Source organism: Bacillus rossius, chromosome 3, assembly GCF_032445375.1.
Source record: "Bacillus rossius redtenbacheri isolate Brsri chromosome 3, Brsri_v3, whole genome shotgun sequence".
NCBI classification, from domain to species: Eukaryota; Metazoa; Arthropoda; class Insecta; order Phasmatodea; family Bacillidae; genus Bacillus; species Bacillus rossius.
The window spans coordinates 11,341,974-11,361,353 of NC_086332.1; the positions used below are offsets into that span (position 1 = coordinate 11,341,974).

A 19,380-nucleotide genomic window follows, 5' to 3' on the forward strand; every position below is an offset into this window, starting at 1 on the left:
GAAAAGGTCAAATCGACGGTTGTTCCAATCGAGTGGAAGAGAGATAGATGCGGCGCAAGCGTATAATGAGCGTAACGGGTCACATCGTAACGGAAAATTTGCGTAACGGTACACTTTTTCGTGCGTGCAGCCGGCGTTCATCTATTTATTAGACGTTGTCACGTCGAAAACAAAGTGACTTCAACTGCGTCACAGCATGCTGTATACTGTATATCCTAGCTCCGTGGTTCGTTGATACGTTTCCTACCGTACTAGGTCCAACGTGAAGTGAAACGAACTCGCGAAACGATTGCGGGTCTAGGTAACGTTTTAAACAACTCCCCATGAGATGTCGGTCTCCCTTGGCACTATGCCTGAGGGGTCGTGAACTCGAGAGTGATGGTCCTCTGCCGCTGCAGCCACGAAGGGCCAAAATCCCGCCTTTCGGGACCTGAAGAGTCGTGTTCGCGTGAAGAGTGAATCCCCGACGCGAAGATCACAGGGTCGCGGGATCTTGCTCGCGCAACTGCTGACAGCGCCGACGTGTTTAGAATCAAGTCACGTCCTGAAGAGAGACGCACAGTCCACGAAAAATACAGGACATCATCGACCCATGATACTGCCATATGGGTAGGGCCATGCATATTTCGCGAAAAGATTTTGAGACTAGCTGAAAGTTAAGACACTGTAGCATCGTCTGTGTTTCGTGATTGGATGAGTTTTTTTCAGGTACATGACGATTGTTAAAACACCAATCACAGTGATTCGTTGCGGAAGCAAATGCGTCCTGAGTGGCTCAGCCAAATACTTCTCTCGCAGTCGGCCGCCAATCACAAGGAAGAAACCTCTGGTGCGGTTATACCTTGTTGAAGTCTAATAGGCGTTCAGCTTTATTCGCGAAAAATGCCTGCCCCTACATATGGGCCATTTAGTGCGTGTGTACTCTTAGAGATTTCAGTAAATGTACGGACTTCACGACAAAGAATTAAACTCAAGAGAACGAATGGACCTTCATAATTTCAAGTAACTGAATCTTCGTATAAACTACGCCGCAGATTGGTTCTAATCCAAGGTATACACACGCATTTTGAACAAAATAAAAATAATAGTGTTATTGTTGTGGACTTAACCAACGTTTGGATGTGTTGCTAATATACCAAGAATATTATTTTTTCGATCCATTTTCAAAGAAATCGACCACAGTGTCCGTATAATCACGAAGATAGCAGTAAATTTACGAAGATACCTAGGTAATTTGTAACCAACGCTCTTCGTAAATTTAAACAGTGTGTGAGACCAGAAAACGAAGTTTCTATAACTCACTTTATGCCCATTATTTCAGGTGCACTCCACTTTGTCAAATCGCTTGGACCAAGCAGTGCGGGATAAATTTGGCACACAGGCCTGTGAGTACACTGTTAAACATTTTCACCTTAAATTTATGAAAAACGCTGTCTACAAATTATTCAGCGAACTTATTTAATTTACGGCTATCTTCGTAAGTTTTTCGAAAACTGAGTTCACTTACTTCGAACATGAATCCAAAATGATATTTTATGAATATTAACAAAACATTAAAAAAACAGGTTAAGTCCACAGTGCGAACTTATGTGTGTTTACTTTTGTTTAGAACGAAACATACAACTCGGAATTCGAAATACAACGTAGTTTCTACGAAGATTCAGTTCTTTAAATTATTTAGAACTCTGCTTTTATTTGAGATAAATTATTCGTTTGAAAGTCCGCAAATTTATTGTAATTTCTCGCGATGTACGCTATGGTGTATAGTATGGTGTAAGCTAATTTAATGTACGCTTTGTTGTATGATGGGGGAGACAAGCTTACCCATCAGTTGTATCAGCTAACTGGCGCTATGTTGTGAGTTTTAGATGCTTGTTAGTGTGGCGTTGCACATTTCATATTTTGAACACAGGCTTTCCGGTAGAACCCAGCACGGGAAAAACAACTGTTAAATCGAATCAAAGTTATAAAACTAAATATGCTATCCGGGGCTAAGAACGAAGGAAATAGCCAAGAACTTTTAAAAAATTACAACAAACTTACTGTTTTTTTAACGGAGTATTACATAAAATTAATGAAGTGTTCTTTGTAGTTACTGACAACTGGATCTTCGTAAAAACTACGTCGAATACCGGTGTGATCAGGAAAAACAATCTCGTGGGAAGAAGAATAATATGTTAACTAGTTATTGAATGTTTAGTTAATGTACCAAGATTATTCTTGTGGTTTCATGTTCACAGTAAAAGTGAATTTAGAATCCATGAAATAACTAATATTACAGTAATTTGACGAAGGTCCCTGAATAATTTGTAACCAGAGTTTTTTCGTATTTTTAAGGTGAACAAATGTTATATATGTGTATCAACACTAAGAATTTCAGTAAGTTACAATTCTAGCATAATTATTTATGTTGTTTCTAAATATATAGGCCTACTTAATTTAATAAAAATATTTGAACATAGACTGAAATATTTGTAGCTATAAATTTGACACAGTTTCATGTTTGTATGTGACTGGTGTCATTTATAAAAGACGTTTCCTCTGCAAAAAATTTCCCGCTGTGCAAAGCGATATTCGCATCATTCCGTGGAATGGCGCGATCAATGTAGCGACGGGGAAGATTGATCGCCCGAAATCCAAAGAAGGAACTATTTTTTTAGCGATAATATGGCATTGACTAAGTTGAAGAATAAATAATTACGCAGTTGACAAATAGGGTGGAAAAAGACTTTGGCATATTGGAGTTTTTCAAAATTATGTTCACCTTCATTTTTTTTTTTTTTTTTTTTTTTTTAGAACAGAAAAATGATTTCTCTCCCCTCTTTTCGTCTACTGTCTGCCCACGGTCACGATTAGTTCCCAATATAAAATCCACATATTCGAATTGTACGAATACATGTTATAAGATCGGAAATAAAGATCTTGTGTCCAAACAATTTGCATAAAATAAATTTGAGGCTTTGATTTTACTTGACAAATGCAAAACATGGCAAATAACTAATTGGTTGGCTTTATCTTGTATTTGCGTCAATATAAGAGATTAAACATTAAAGCTGGACAAAATTTGTCGTAACATTAAGTTTTTTTATATATTAAACTCTCTAGTCACTTTTATTCCGAGAAATTTGGAATGCCTTTTCCACCACGTGACTCCAGTGACCTGAAATATTACAAGTTTAATTTCTTAAATTTTTTTCATTTTTGAATGAAAATATATATTCTACAGAGTATGGCGTGATTTTAGACTTTGCGTTACTTCTTAAAGATTACATAATATCCCATCTTTATATTTGAACAGAAGTCTATCATGCCAAAAAATATAAAGGAAGGTTTCGTAATTTTATTTTGATAAATATATACAAATATATAATAATTCTACTTGAGTAATGGCTATTATATGAGTTTGAGTGGATGTTTTCCATTAACTAAATGAGTGAACAAAAATTAGCCAATTACACGTAATGAAAACATTTTGCACCTTCCTAGGGATAAAAATAGATCCTAGCTGTCAAATACCATCTTAAAAAGGAAAAACAAAATAGTTATAATAGTACTATAAATAGTGTAATAGATTTATATTTATTATATTTACTTTCTGTGTACACTCTAAGCATGAAGCTGTGAACACTGCAGTAAATTTTTGATGGAAAAAAAAAATTAAAACTGCTTCACCGTGTTTCAGAATAGAGAATTGTCGATTGCTTTCGTTTTGATAACCCGCTGATTTTCGGGAGTTTTGATAAGTCTCCCATTGCGAATGTGTATTAAATTGTGTTTGTGTTGGCTCTGTGGCATACCGAATCCGAGACGAACCAATTGTTCCTCGCCTCCAGGAACACGGCCCAGAACACTCTCTCCGCGGATCACGCTGGAAGCCCGTCAGACGAGTTCTTCCCGGATTCAGGTCACAGGTCGGCGGGCGAGGGAGTATTTTTTTTTTATTTGGCGCCGAGCATGAAAAGCAGCAACTCACTCTGGGCGAGCGAGATGGACCATTGGGCGAGAGCATCATTTACTCCTCCGTCCTTTTTCTCTCTCGCGCCGCGAGGATGAGGGGTTCGGGAAAGGTCGCCGGGGCGGGTAGGGGAAGTGGGAGCCGAGGATGGAGTTGGGTGGGGGTTGGAAAGGGGTGGCTGGAAGTAGCAATCGATTACACGACCCTTCTTCGAGGGAGGACCCGTGGTCAACACGCGAGGGGACATCTATGTTACACGTCCAGCCCCGAGACAAACGGCGTCAGCGAAGTCTGCCCCGACGATCCTCGGGAATCCCCAAGAGATTGAGAGTGGGGAGGGCATTGATCGAGTGCTGGGCGAGAAAGGTTCCTTGACCGCGCCCTTCCCCCCCCCCCCTCTCCTGAACCCTCCCCCTGGACTGTTCGCCCACGACCGCACAGTAAGACTGCCCCACATCGGCGATCAACCCCTTCACAGGGAGGGTTGTTCCCGCACCTCTCGCAGCTCCCGAGAAGCCACGAAACCTCTTATTGGCCTATCTGCCCCCTGCGCCACGGCTCCCTTCTACAGGATTGGCTTCTCTCTTTCTCTTTCTCTCTCTCTCTCTCTCTCACACATATATATATATAGTCAACCTCGTACCAAAACTTCGACTCAGTGGTCCGGAGCGCTTCTGAAGGCCAGTTTCGGCAACTCGCCGAAATCGCGGACGAAGATGCGCGCGCGTAGCCGTTGAAGTCGTGGCTGAAGGAACGAGAAATAAAAACGCGAACGGGAACTTTCCCCTTAACTCACCCCCCCCCCCCCCTTTTTTTCCCTAATTACCTAATTAAAGTCAAAAGTTCTCAAAACGAAACATAGTGAAAACACGGAAGTAGCATTTAAAAAAATTAATATAAAAGTTTGGTTTCGCGAACAGTTTCAGCAAACTTTTTCACCTCCACGAGCCAAAGGAATGATAGTGAGAAAAAAAATTACAGCTTACAAGAGGAGGAAATAATTTTTGAAATATGATGTTAGTAAAAACATTAAATGAACGAAAACACCCTCTTTTTTAATATCTTGAGTAAATCTAAATGGGGAGTCTGGGACACGGTACTGGGGAGTGGAGCGTGGAGCGGATCAATGACAGGCCGCCATCTTGGATTGTAACATCATGGATGACCGTAACTATGAAATGTGACTGAAATATACCTACGGTGTCATTTGACACCTCGATTACATTTTTTACCTAATAACTCAAAAAATATATTTTTCTCCAAAAGAATTCCTCAAAAATTATTTACACAAAACTTAAATATGTACGTCATGGACTTTGAAGAATTGGTTCGATCCCGCTAATGGCAATTGATTTTTTTTAATCATTCCTCCACATTATTTACCAAGCAATTGGCCCCCACCACTTTGACCAAGAAATATATTATTTTCATCCTTATGACGTCATGACAGCCATCTTGGATCCGCCATCATGTTTTCTTCTCCTAGGGTGTGCACCCCCAAACTAAGTTTAATTATTACCCGCTAATATGCAGTACCATCAATCACCAAACTGACAGTAAACTATTTTCACGTCAGCCATCTTGTCGGCCATTCTAGCCGTCAACTTAAAAATATGTAACTATCGACCAAAAAAATTCGGAAATTTAAAAAAAATAAAAATCATTCAAATATACTTAAAGTATTTATTGACTCGTTCTATTCCAATTCTTGTTGAGATTACATGCAGCACATAGTTAATTAAATTGATCTGTTATACAACAGTATAGGTACAACGTGCAGTAAATAAATAAACACCATCACATTAAACACTGCACAGAGAATAACAATGAAAGCACACACACAACACCAAGCGCTAGTTACTCATGTGGTGAAGATCGCATGTTCGATTCCTATCTCAGGAATAACCGCAACGTTGTTCTTTGCATCGTTAAATATGTATATTTTTTTACAAATACGAATACAGTTAAAAGTATTAATTTACGACTAGTCAAATTACCTAAACTGAAGCATGTTGCCACAAATGGTTTTTTGACGTGATAACGTCTTATAAATCGATGAACGACGGCTGCACACGGGAAAAAATGTCACGTTCCGCCTGAGCCGAGCGTGCAAGAACCGGCCAACCACCGTGCGAGAAAATCTTCTATATCAAACAGGTTAAGCTTTATAACTAATTGTTCGTGATTATATCTAAACAAATTATTTTTAATTAAATTTGCAAAAACTGTAAATAATATTTGAAAATTGAAAAAGTATGCAAATTTTCATCAATGTTTTGTTATGACGTTATCACGTAAAACTATCGTCCGTAAACCGATTTTACAGACAACTCCACCTTTTCTTCTTTTTTTTTTAATATCTCAAGGCCACGGCAAGAGGCGGACTACACGGGCAGTGACGCGTCTGTCGGCGCGTGCAGATGGACGCTGACCCCGTGCGAGATTGTTGAGCTCGCAGAACGCCGCGGCAGCCAGACATCAGTACGATGTGTATGCAGCGCCGCTTGCCTGGCCAGTTCGCCGCGCGTGAAAGCTTTGTTCAAATCATAACTAGAGACCCGTGAATTTCGCGGATTCAATGACCTCCAGGATAGACTCCAATATCCTCTACACACTCGGGCAAATGCCAACTGTTCATTGGCTGTTGACTTGTGAGTCGTCTCGACTGGGTGGCCTGTGATTCGACATTTCTATGAGTGAGGGTCTCTAATTGGCCCTCAGTCCTCCAGATTAACAGAGAACCAATGGCAGAAGCAGCACTAAGGTACAATTATCTGAATTTTAGCATAACACGAAATGAATCCGCGAAATTCACGGGTCTCTAATCATAACTAATGACAGGGAAATTTCGCGCATTCATTTAGTCGCAAGCTAGAATGCAAACCTTCACACTCTCGCACTGTGTTCGTGATTGGCCCGCAGTTACTTGGACACGCCCCTCTAAGCACCGTGAGCCAACGATGCCCCGCTAGGAGAGAAGTAAGCGAATCAGGTAGTGCCAATTAACGAGGATAAACATGCTCTCGCTAAGAAACCAACCAATGGGAAAGCGAACACGGGTCGAGCACACCTATTACCTTAAATTCTACTCTAAAGCCAGATGAATCTGCGAAAATTCCGGGTCTCTAATCGTAACCCGCTACATGTGAAGTTATTGTTGGAATAACTTCAAAGTACGAGAAACGGAATTAGAATTGAAAAATAACCCTACAAATACCGTATGTCTATAAAATAATGATCCAGTTATAAATATCAATAGTGTCGACTGTAAGAGTCGAAGAGTGCTGGTTCAAGGTCACGATTAAAGAGTTCCTCAAACAGTTTTAGATAAGCGCATGTGCGAGTAGTGCTATGTTGTTTTCTCGCTTGCAGAGCCACCTACGCAAAAGTGTCGACTACTGAGCGTAAATAATTTTGTGTTATGCAATTTGCTAAGAGTGGATCGGTAGTTTCAGTTCAACGTTAGTTTCGTTTAAAGTTTACTTGTGAGCCCCCATGTGGCAACATCATCCGTCAATGCTATAGTTAGAGACCGGAAAAAATCGCGGATTCATTTCACGACAGCCTAAAATTCATACAGTTAAACCTCAGTGCTGCCTCTGCTATTGGCTCGCAACTCACCTGGACGACTCTGGGCCAGTGAGAAACACTCAACCGAAGCTGTGTCGAATCACAGGCTGCTACATTGGGACACCTTCGCAAGACAGCAGCCAATAAGAGGGTGACATTTGACCGAGTGTACGTAGAACTATAAAGTTCATCCTACAGGTCATTGAACCCGCGAATTTTTCCGGTCCCTAGCTATAGTCAATTCCAGACAAAAGAAAACGTTTTTAGCTGGCCTCCACGTTCACTTGACATAACACCGTGCGTTTTTTTTTTTGACGTGACAACGTATAATAAATCGATGAACGCCGGCTACACGTACGAAAAAGTTTCCCGTTACGCACATTGTCCCTTTACGCTGTGTCCCGTTACGCTCATTGTACGCTTGCGCTGCATCTATCTCTCTTCCACTCGATTGGAACAACCATCGATTTGACTTTTTCGAGGCACATTAAACTTGAAACACTCCCATTCGTTTCCTACTTTTCCTATCATCGTCCTATCCTTAACAGAATAACACAGATTGGAAGAAGTTAAATAGCAAACATGTATAAACGTTATAGTTAAAATAATATGTTCGTTAAAGTAATAAACATATTTGAATTAATGAGTGCAAATAAAAGTAAATTTATCAATTAAATTATGGATTTCGTTTCACTCCTTCTTTGTATCCATACAAAATAGTGATAATTCAATAAAAAGTTTCAATTTTATTCATAAAAGTGTGCAATCATTTCATCAATGTTTTGTTATGACGTTGTCACGTTAAACTATCGTCCGTAAACCGACTTTACTGACATCCAATTTATTTTTTCGTTTCAAATTAGGTCTGCAATTGGAATGATTCTATAGTAGATGTAACCGCTCCGGCATCGAATTATAGTGTCGGTTGCGGAAACTACGTGTGATTCGCATCCAGAAATTTATCTGGAATATTTATCACGCTCGACATGATTTTAAAGTATTCTGCGTTTAATTTATTTTCCATCTTCATCTTACAACACGACAAAAAAAACTGTTATAAACCAAGATGGCGTCTTTCAGATACGTTTCCTTAGAAGTAAGAATTCAATAATTTCAGATGATGCCCTTGATGAAATACAACAATAAAGTGTATTTCCATAATTCTCATTCCAAATATAAAATAATTTTTAAGTAAATTTAAAATATATATATAACATTATAAAGTTATGTCTACAAGTTGTGTTCTCTTTGCGTGTATCTGGCAAAAAAAAAAAAAAAAACAGTACACCGAAACAAGGGGAGCGCTAATAGCAAATTCCGTGCTTTGGAAAGAGAGAGTAGATGCCCATTAAAATGCGCGCTGCGAACTAAGGCTGAGGCGCTCTACGTATAGAGTGCTGTTGTCCGGCCTTCACGAGGGTTCGGCAGTGCTTTGTCGTCCCAGAGACTTGCCACGCGACGTAAGTCTTACCGCGCGCGCGATAACTCCTGCGCCTGGATTTATTGACGGCGCGAGTTCACTTGCCCCTTGCGCAGAACCTATAGGGACGCAACACGGATAGCCACAAGTCTTTGCTCGGTAAAAGGGAGTGGGGGGGAAAATAGGATGGCCATCACGTCATCTCCTCCGAAAACGATAAATAAGCCCGTGACACGCGATCCCCTCGTAAAATGGAGTGGACATTTCGCCGCGGACATAAACGTGCATTTATGGCGGATTCATTCCGGTTGAAACTGGTTTTCTTCTCTCCACTTTTACTACCAGATCTCTGAAGTGGACACGAAATCGTAGGATTTGTGCCGAAAGTTCCACCGCTTTAAATACATTATGTGCCAATCCAGTTTATGCGCGACGGTGCTTTGCAAACATTTCTTCTTTGATAAATATCGCATTCCAACTTCCAGTTTCATTGCTAAAGGACGTTTGCATGCCTAGCAGTAAATATTTATTCAAGGGATGGCCACTTCTGCGCGATTACATAGTGAGTGTGTGAAGTCTTTTTTTTTTTTTTTGCTTCGACTTATTGTTGCGCCATATCTGTTAGACGCAAAAACATTGGCTGGAGTGTGTTTGCATTGTGGATACAGTTTTATATGACTATTTGTATGATAGTAACTGGTTTAAAAGACGTAGACTCTAGTAACCATCAACTGGCGGTATCAAGCACCACTTCCGCAATGTTTTGGGTGGAACAGTATGACGATGGCGTGGTTAAAAAGTGACTTCAACTACGTCACACCATGCCATCTCCTGACAATTCCAAACTCCGTATGTATATTATTGATACGTCTTTTTTTTTGACGTGACAACGTCTAATAAATCGATGAACGCAGCCGCACGCACGAAAAAGTGTCCCGTTACACACATAGTCCCGTTACGATGTGTCCCGTTACGCTCATTGTACGCTTGCGCCGCATCTATCTCTCTTCCACTGGATTGGAACCACCATCGATTTGACTTTTTCGAGGCACATTAAACTTGAAACACACCCATTCGTTTCCTACTTTTCCTATCATCGTCATATCCTTAACAGAATAACACAGATCGGAAGAAGTTAAATAGCTAACATGTATAAAAGTTATAGTTAAAATAATCTCTTCGTTAAAGTTTTAAACATATTTGAATGAATGAGTGCAAATAAAAGTAAATTTATCAATTAAATTGTAGATTTCATTTCACTCCTCTCTATCCATACAAAATAGTGATAATTCAATAAAAATGATTCCATTTTATTCATAAACGTATGCAATCATTTCATCAATGTTTTGTTATGACGTTTTCACGTTAAACTATCGTCCGTAAACCGACTTCATTTTATTTCAGAACATTTTAAATAAAACTACCTTATGAAGCGTTTGTTGTCTCTGTTATTTGCTCTGAAATCCTCACCGAGCTTGCCATTTCTGTACCGGTGTAATGTGTTCCACTCCAGACGTGTGGATCAGGGACAGAATGCAAACGTACGTAAAGATTTATAGCGGAAATAAAACACATGATATTTTTTTTTGTTCGTGAATTTCCCATGCAGCAGCACTATATCTTCCAAACACAGGCTACAGAACTGCAGTGTGGAAACCATATTGGAACAAGTAGTTCAATGCTAAAGCAAACTAAGTAACATTTTATTTGTTGATCTAAAACTGTTATATCAATATTTATTTTCTGTAAATGTGCATGACTACACGTATTCAGGCAACTAAAATAATTCAAGGAGGTATAAATAATAATGCAGATGGTGTTACGTCAAAAAATAGCCTGAAAGGTTTAACCATTATTCATATTATTCATAAATTAATTTTGATACGATGAGTTTTCTAGTACATTCCCAATATGCCAAGACTTTTCATGGCATAAGAACCATAACAACAAAATTTTTACATTTTCAAAGCAACCTCTTGTGTTGCGTCATGCGTTTCTGACCAAATATGGTTGCTCGCTGATCAATGTTTATGTACAATGTTTGTGGCTTGTAAAGTTGTTTCTCAAGGAAACCAATCTGTAATTTGAAAAGTATACTTAATGTAGTTTTGTTATGGATTTATTATATATTTTTTGACAAGGAACTAAAATACTATGACTACGGAATAACCAAACTAACATGTAATTACAAACTTACAAGCCTTTGCGTTTAAACTTAGAAATTACTTTGCTGTTAATTATTCCTTAAATTGTGGTAAAAATAAATTTTGCGCCAAAGTGGACGACCTATTACCTACATTTTCAGGAAAATCCGTATCTTCCTTAGGTTACTTTAATTGGTTTTTTTGAACAGTCACGTTTCAAGTAGTAAAATCTTGGTTGCTGGGCCAGACTACACAAATAATGAACCCCTGCACCAGAATTATAATAAAAAAATTTTTTACCTCAACTAAAGATAATTTAAAATCTTGCACGACTTATTGGTCGGTGATTTTTTTTTTTCAGGACGGAACGCTGATCTTGCGTTTTTCTGAAGGAAGTCTAAAATTACTTGAACGAAATCGAATCTCGACAGAAAATAATGGCTTGCATTTCCGCTGGAACGCGGGCGCAAGGAAACTCCTCGAAAAGCTAAACTTCCCCGAAGAGAGAGGGGGAAATAAAATAAAAGAATGGAGTTCCGAGCTAACACTCGCACTTTGGAGCTCCCCTGTGATTTGATTATTCCGGGCGAACGAGTTCTCTAGGGTGGAGCCAATGATTGGTGAAGGGGGGGGAGAAGCATGGTCGGGGGAGGAGGGTCAGGAAATGAGGTCCAATCAGAGAGGATAATGGCACAATCGCAAGAAATAGGCAATCTGTTTCAATTTAGCGGGGAGCGAAGCGCCGCATCTGCATTTGGGGGCGTGGGTCCCGCGGGGGAGAGATACTCTGGTCGCGGTATAGCAACGGGGATTTCCCGAAGAAAATGCTGCACCGTTCCGGCGCGCGCATCCGAGCGACAGCGTCGCTTCTGTCGCTAGATCCGTCGCTCACGAGAACCAAATACACTGGAAACCAATACCCTGCAGCAGTACACTGCAAATGTTTTTTTTTTTTTTCAAATGTTAAATGTAACAGAAATATTCATGTAAAGTTTTGGATATATATTATTTTAATTTTTTCTTTTTTCTTTTACATTTACATGAAAACAACTGCGTCACTTCAAAATAATAATATCGGGTTCGGAATCTTACCCGAGTACTTATGCTTTCCAGTATAAACTGTTGAATATTCAATTACCTTTTCAATGGTTTTAAAAAAAAATATAAGCTTAAATGAAACATAAATTAAAATATTAAATTGTGTGCCAATTTTCGTGAGGAATACTTAGCCTTATCTCGACAAACGTTTTTCATATATGCAAAAATAACCATAGCCATGTGATGCACAAAGTTACAATATCTTTCTTGTATATTACAAACTATATCTTGGCAATTGGTTCCCAAAGGAATCTTTTTGGTAAAATTACAGGAAATTCGTTTTCGTGTATGCTATCAATACAAGCGAACGCGTGACAACTATCCCAGTGCAATGACAAGACGCTGCAATAGTTTTTATTAATTAATAGCTAAAAAAAATTATATTACTACATGAAGTCTAGCAAATTTCACTTAGCCTATGTATATTTGGAAACTTACAGCAATAAAGATGTATTTTTACTGTTATTGTATATAACGATGTTAATGTATTTTTCTAAAAGAAAATTGTATCTTTACTGTCATAACGTGGGATTGCAAATTCAGTGTTAAAAAATGCACAATCGTCTACCATATATTTGACTGATGTGAGAGCAATGACAGATTTGTCGCACAAAATTCCTGAAGCTGCGTTGTTTTAGTTTCTAAGGTATTTGCGAGAACTGGGTCTACATGGTGGTTAAAAATTAAATAATTAGTTACGCGATGTATGACCATCTGATACTATCTGATTATGGATGAATGATTTGACGTTCTTCGATTATAGTAATGGAAATTTCTGCTACGCATTTTCTTTTTTATCCTTACTTTAAGAGGATTGGAATGTTCGCATCAGCATTAATAACGATAATGTAAAAAAAAAATAGAATTTAAACGAATAGGCAAAATTCGATGAGGTTTTTTTTTTGTGGGCTATTACGGGGACCTAAATTTAGAGGAATGTTAAAAACATTGTATAGTTTTAAAAACCAATTTCAAACTGTTTTTCATAAATAAGAACTTGAAACCAAAAATAAACTAATATGAAAACATTATGCCGTAAAATTATTAAAATCACATAAGAAAAACCTTTAGTGCCTATAGTAACCAAATCTAGAATTAAAAATAGATTTCAATTTAAAGCTTTAATTTTAACTTATTAAAACATTCTATTACGCAATTGAGAAATAAATCATTGTAATAAATTTCATTCTAAGATTTGATTACTATAGGAGGTTTTTCTTGCGTGAATATAATTATTTTAGAGTAATTTTTTTTAAATATTTTTTTTGTTCCAAGCACTTATTTTATATAAAAAAGTGTGCTACTTTTTTTATCCACACACTGTATTGAATATTTCTTTACATTTAAGTCTTAGTAATAAAATATCTAGCCGACAAAACCAACACCATTGAATTCTGTCGACTCGTTCAGATTATATTAACGATTTTATACTCTCGTCGTTCGTGCAAGATGCGACCTTTCCTGTCCTCTAAAAAGCTGAAGAGTAATGTATGTTTATAGGAGCGGCCCGGGTTTGGGAATGACTTAAGTGCGTCACTGGCCTAGGCCTCGACAACTAATCATGCTGTAAATATTAACTATGCAACCGTGTGCACATGTCCATGATAGTCTCCTCATATTAAAACTCTAGACCTATGGTAGCTAAGATGGGCCCACGTAAAATCATCACGGATACAGGAAAACCCTGGGCTCAGTCACGCATGGAGTAAAGCAAGCAGGATCAACACAGGATTATCTGGTAAAGAAGTGATGGACTGCACGTTTTTTTTATTACAAAATCATTCTCGTAAGAGAGCTAGGCGTGTTAAGGCAGACTAGCTACGGTTCAAGACACGCATCAGGAACAAAAACGTAAGCAATAAAACTAGTAATACTACTGGCAGTTTAGCCCATTTTAAGGACGCGGTCACACGGAAAGCTGAACTACTTCAGGCGAACAGGTTTAAGTGAACTTCTTTTGCAAACGCGAAAGTTTACGGTTACGCGGCAAATGGTATAGTGTGTGTTCAACTCCAAAACCGAGTGTCTACTGTCATCGAATGGATATTTTTGTATATCCTATTTATCTGAGCAAGAGTAAATCTGTTAGATAATTGCCGTCAGCATCAATTTTAAAACGAAAAAAATATTTATCTGTTTGACTTCTTTTGTTGGCGGTCGGTAAAATATTACACTAACTTAAGCCATGAACATTCGCCATCTTGAGTTTTTCGCAAATTAATGTTTGTACTCTCAACACTCAACAGCCAATCAGAGGCTTGCGCAGAAGATATGTCGTTGTGGACTACTTTGCCATTATTTTTGAGTTGAATGAGAAATGGCCTCGACAGAAACGTGTTCAGGCTGTGCGTAACCGGACGCAAAAGTGGAACATGTTTTCCTGAAGTAGCGTAACCTGAATGTACTTACGCCTCTTCGTGCCTGCACGCGCGCGAAGGAGTCACTTTGAAACGTGACGGACGTTGCCGTGACCGGTGGCTTTCCTGGGAGTGCTCCAGTTTCCCTTCGCAGATTCATTCCGTCGATACTACATCCTCGACTTACCGCCGCTAGCCGTCTCTAATGACCACGATGTCATTCATTGCAGTAATAGGGTGTGTTGATAAAGATGGACTAGGCATGTTCCTCTGCTGCTTTCAAAAAAATGTTTTCACAGAAATTTTCACACTTAAAAAGAGAACTTAAACATACTCATTTTGGCGATTTCCAGACTCCTAGATACAACAATCAATGCTGTCGCTGAAATTTTGTTATATTTTGACGTGACAACGTCTAATAAATCGAAGCACGCCGGCTGCACGCACGAAAAAGTGTCCCGTTACGCACATTTTCCCGTTACGCTGTGTCCTGTTACGCTCATTGTACGTTTGCGCCGCATCTATCTCCCTTCCACTCGATTGGAACAACCATCGATTTGACTTTTTCGAGGCACATTAAAATTGAAACACTCCCAATAGCAAACACGTATAAAAGTTATAGTTGAAATAATCTCTTCGGTAAAGTAACAAACATTTGAATTATTGAGTGAAAATAAAAGTAAATTTATCAATTAAATTGTAGATTTCATTTCACTCCTTCTTTGTATCCATACAAAAGAGTGATAATTCAATAAAAATTATTCAATTTTATTCATAAACGTATGGAATCATTTCATCAATGTTTTTTATGACGTTGTCACGTTAAACTATCGTCCGTAAACCGACTTTACAGACAACCAATTTTTTAATAATAATCAGACTGTACTCAGAAATTTTGATCAATTTTTAAATGACGCGATGACACATGAACCTTTGCACACTGGTGGCACAGGTGGTTATAGTCACGCTGAATTAATTGAATTATTTACAAGGATTGGACGTCTGTTGACATCGAAACAAAAATAAACGGTCGAGGATTCAAACGGTCGGATGGAGAAACGACGTAATGCGTTTATTGGAGGAAACGGGAGCACCACGAAAAACTTCCCATCGGGAATCGAACCCGGACTTGCAAGTCTGTAATTAGATACAGCCATTATCTAATTACATAAGTTTACAAAACAAATTTGAAGTTGGTAATAAATCATGAAAAAATGAAAAAAGCAAAAGTTCTGTACTAGTACAGTAATCTGTGAGTCAGAACTCATGTTATTTTACTTTAATGCGAATTCTAAAGTTTCCAGATCCAAACCGTGTCTTAAGTCAAATTTTAATTTAACTTTCTCAAAGCTCAGTAAACTGTAACGATACAAAAATGTATAACTATGATGGAGAGGTAATAAATAGTGTAACAATAGGCCTGTATTGCAATGACATATTGCAAGTGCTTTAGTAAATTCGAGTATAAACAAGTAGGATCTCTACTAACCAAACAGAAACCACCGTTTACTTCTTAAGTACACCCTTTTTAAGAGAAGTCAATCACATCTCACAGTTTTTTGACACCTAATGTGAAATTGCGAATTTTATAAGTATATAAAATTCCGTGGTTTATCAACATCGCTTAAATTGTTCGGTCGATTTAACCTCTAAAGCGCCACTCTCGTAAGGCTAGGGTAGAATGTTTCACCAAAAAAAGACCCTGTAAGACTATATCAAAGAGCAGATTTTTTTTTCCTGAAGTGGTTCTGAGCTCGCTACAATATTGGAGGTATTGCCAACTTAAGCCTTCTTTGCTAAGTTTTTTTCTTTCATACAAAAAAGCTTTCAATTTTGAAACTACTTGTTCCATTATGGTGTCGGTTGCAACAGTTGTATTAGTCAATGAAGTGGATGTATGATAATAAATGGTGAAGTCACTGTTTAGTAATTGAAATGTTCTCAGTTGGAGGAATCGTTAATGTGATATCTAGTAGTGAGTATTTTTTAAACAAGAATTATAACAACAAATCAGCCAGAAATTAGCACTATACTCTGGAACAGCCTCATATTAAAAAAAAATCCCTCTAAATTAACACATAACCAAAGGAATACTGAATGATTGTGTGTGAGAGAGAATGACAATATCGTAATACGAGTTTTAACTATACAATTTATTTGCTTTATTTTTAAAACCATATTTAAAATTATTTATGTTAGTATTGAATTATATTTTAATTGTATTTAAACCATATAAATATGTTTTAAGATTGTATTTGATAACATTTTAATTTTTTTTATTTTTAATACATTATTTTTTATGGTTTATGTTAGTACTAAACTTGTATGTTAAATTGGTAGATGATTTATCAGTAATTGCTGTGATTTGTAATTTGTTAGTTTATAAAGTTATGTTATAACTTATTATGCGTTGTTTATGTCTCGTGGTTCAGTGTAAGAGAGGGTGTACACGCCTTATCTGCACCAAACTAAATCCGAAATAAATAAAATGTTTCCTTGTCCAGAAGAGTCATGTGGATCTAATTTGGACTTAAGTCATCAACATGACAAATATAAGACACCCCTATTCCCTAACTTCTTACCTCCATCTGTAGAACAGATTATGTATGTTTAAAACCTACTTATTTGCTTCAAGGTCGCGGCCACTGAGCTGTTGATGGCTGCAACAAAGCGTGCTGAAACGTCGAGCAAAGGATATGGCCTCAACCCAAAAGCTAAGAGGTAGTTTGTGACGATCTAAAATTATTTATGTTTTATGTTGAATTTCATGTAGTCGTTGACTCGAATTAGTGCCAGAAGCCTATTCAAAAAAAGTCCATACTAGCTGTCAGACGCGAGTCACTACATGCTTCGCCCAGACGCACCAGTGCTTAACGCTTAGGTTCACAATTAAAAAAACACAAGCGAGTGCATAGCAGGCCACACGCCCGACTGTGCACACCACCTGTACGAAATCGGTTCACAATTGAAATATTTCAGTTAATTTATGGGCAATGAAATTCCGTGATGTATCCGACATATGTTTGTAGTGTTAGTAAATAACTATATTATCTACGAAATGATCATCCAGTGAAGTCCGACCATAAGTTTTTTGAACGAGTTTAGCTAACAATTCTACCCATGACATTTTTTTTTTAATTTTTAAATTGTATTAATTGCTACTGACTTTTAGAGTAATAGAAAATTTTTAATATTTGGACAAAATTCTTGCCACAACATGATTGATGATTATAAACCGTTCTCCAGTCCCGCCAAAATAGCATGCTCTTCTCTAATTGGCTGTTGCGCCATGCGCCCGTAACAGAAATAAGAAATGTATTAATTTCCCTGCCATGCACACGCCCGTCCCCTATGCCGTACGGACCGGAAAAATTCGCGGGTTCAATGACCTGTAGGTTGAACTCCACAGTTATACGTACACTCGGTCAAATGCCACCCACTCATTGGCTGACTGTCTTGCGAGACGTCCCATCGTAGCAGCCTGTGATTCTCATAAAGCTTTGGTCGGGTGTTTCTCATTGGCCCAGAGTCATCCAGGTGTGAGTTGTGAGCCAATAGCAGAGGCAGCACTGAGGTATAACTAGAGACTGGAAAAATTCGCGAGTTAGATTACCTCTAGGATAGACTCCACAATCCCCTACACACTCAGGGAAATGCCACCTGCTCATTGGCTACTGACTCGTGATACATGTCAACTGAGACGCTTGCGATTAGATACTCTTTTGGTTGAAGGTTTTTCATTGGCTCAAAGTCCTTCAGGTAAACTGTGAGTCAATCACAGAAGCAATATAAAGATACAGTTTTTTGGATTATAGCATATCATGAAATGAACCCGCGAATTTTTCCGGTCTCTAGGTATAACTATTTGGATTTTTAGCCTGTCGCGAAATTAATTCGCGAATTTTTTCCGGGTCTGTACGGCCATGCGCTACTGCGGACCACTGGGACGGGGCGAGACCTCGCGCACGCTGCGACTCCAGCTCCGAGGCAGCAGGACGAGCTCTGACCTGCCCCAGGTTGGTGAAGCCGTGCCGCGCGGCGATGACGTCAGCCTGCGCGCGGCCGGCGGGGACCCTCACGGCGAACTGGTTGTGGTAGACCGGCCCGGCGCGGCTCGAGGCTAGCGCCGCGCAGCAGGCGAGCAGCCAAAGGGCCCGCATGGCGCCGGCTGGTCCTCAGGGGTGGACACACACACACCTGCAGGTCGGGCCGACGACCTGCCAGTCGCGGACCTAGAGGCGCGGCTCAACCCGGCGTCGCGAGCGGCATGGCCGTGAGGAACTGCCCGCGCTGACGGCCAGGCGCGCACTGCCGATGTGCCGGGCGCTCTCTGGTCGAACAGCGCGTCTGCCGTCGACGACCCCTCCGAGTCGGGCTGCGCGCGCACCCGTCCCGCTCTCACCCTCCCCCTCCTCTTCCCCGGTCTCGTCGGGCCGGAGGGAGAGACGATATTGCCCGCGTTTTCTTGAGCACGTGCGCTCCTACTTGCGTCCTTCAGACGTTTATTGTTCATCCTCCCCACTTATCCGTTGTCCATAACTGCGTCATGCATGAAATTGCATGAACTGAGAAAAAAAACATATTTTTTTAACTATAAAGAATGAAAGTAGCTTGGCTTCTGGGTTGTAGCCGTGTCCCAGGCGACGTTTCGGTCGACATTGCAGTCGCCATCATCAGTCGGTGTCTTTTTTTCGCCTAGGACACGGTTACAACACAGAAGCCAAGCTTGTTCAGACAAAGGCCGAGAAAGCCTGCGAAAATTATTATGAATAATGAATAGAGACCTGCAAAAATCCGCGGTTTCGATGGCCTTCAGGATAATTTGCACATACCCCT

The 19,380-nt window shown here is 39.3% G+C and overlaps 1 protein-coding gene across 2 annotated transcripts in view; it reads right to left on the reverse strand.

Annotated features, from left to right (window-relative positions):
* Positions 1 to 18,868, reverse strand: part of LOC134531392 (furin-like) — a 158,438-nt gene extending 139,570 nt beyond the window's left edge. For both annotated transcript variants that reach the window (XM_063367096.1, XM_063367095.1), the window contains exon 1: positions 18,552 to 18,868. In XM_063367096.1, the coding sequence (XP_063223166.1) occupies positions 18,552 to 18,704 (153 nt within the window). In that variant the 5' untranslated portion in view covers positions 18,705 to 18,868. The remainder of the gene's footprint in view (positions 1 to 18,551) is intronic.
* Positions 18,869 to 19,380: the final 512 nt, after the last annotated feature.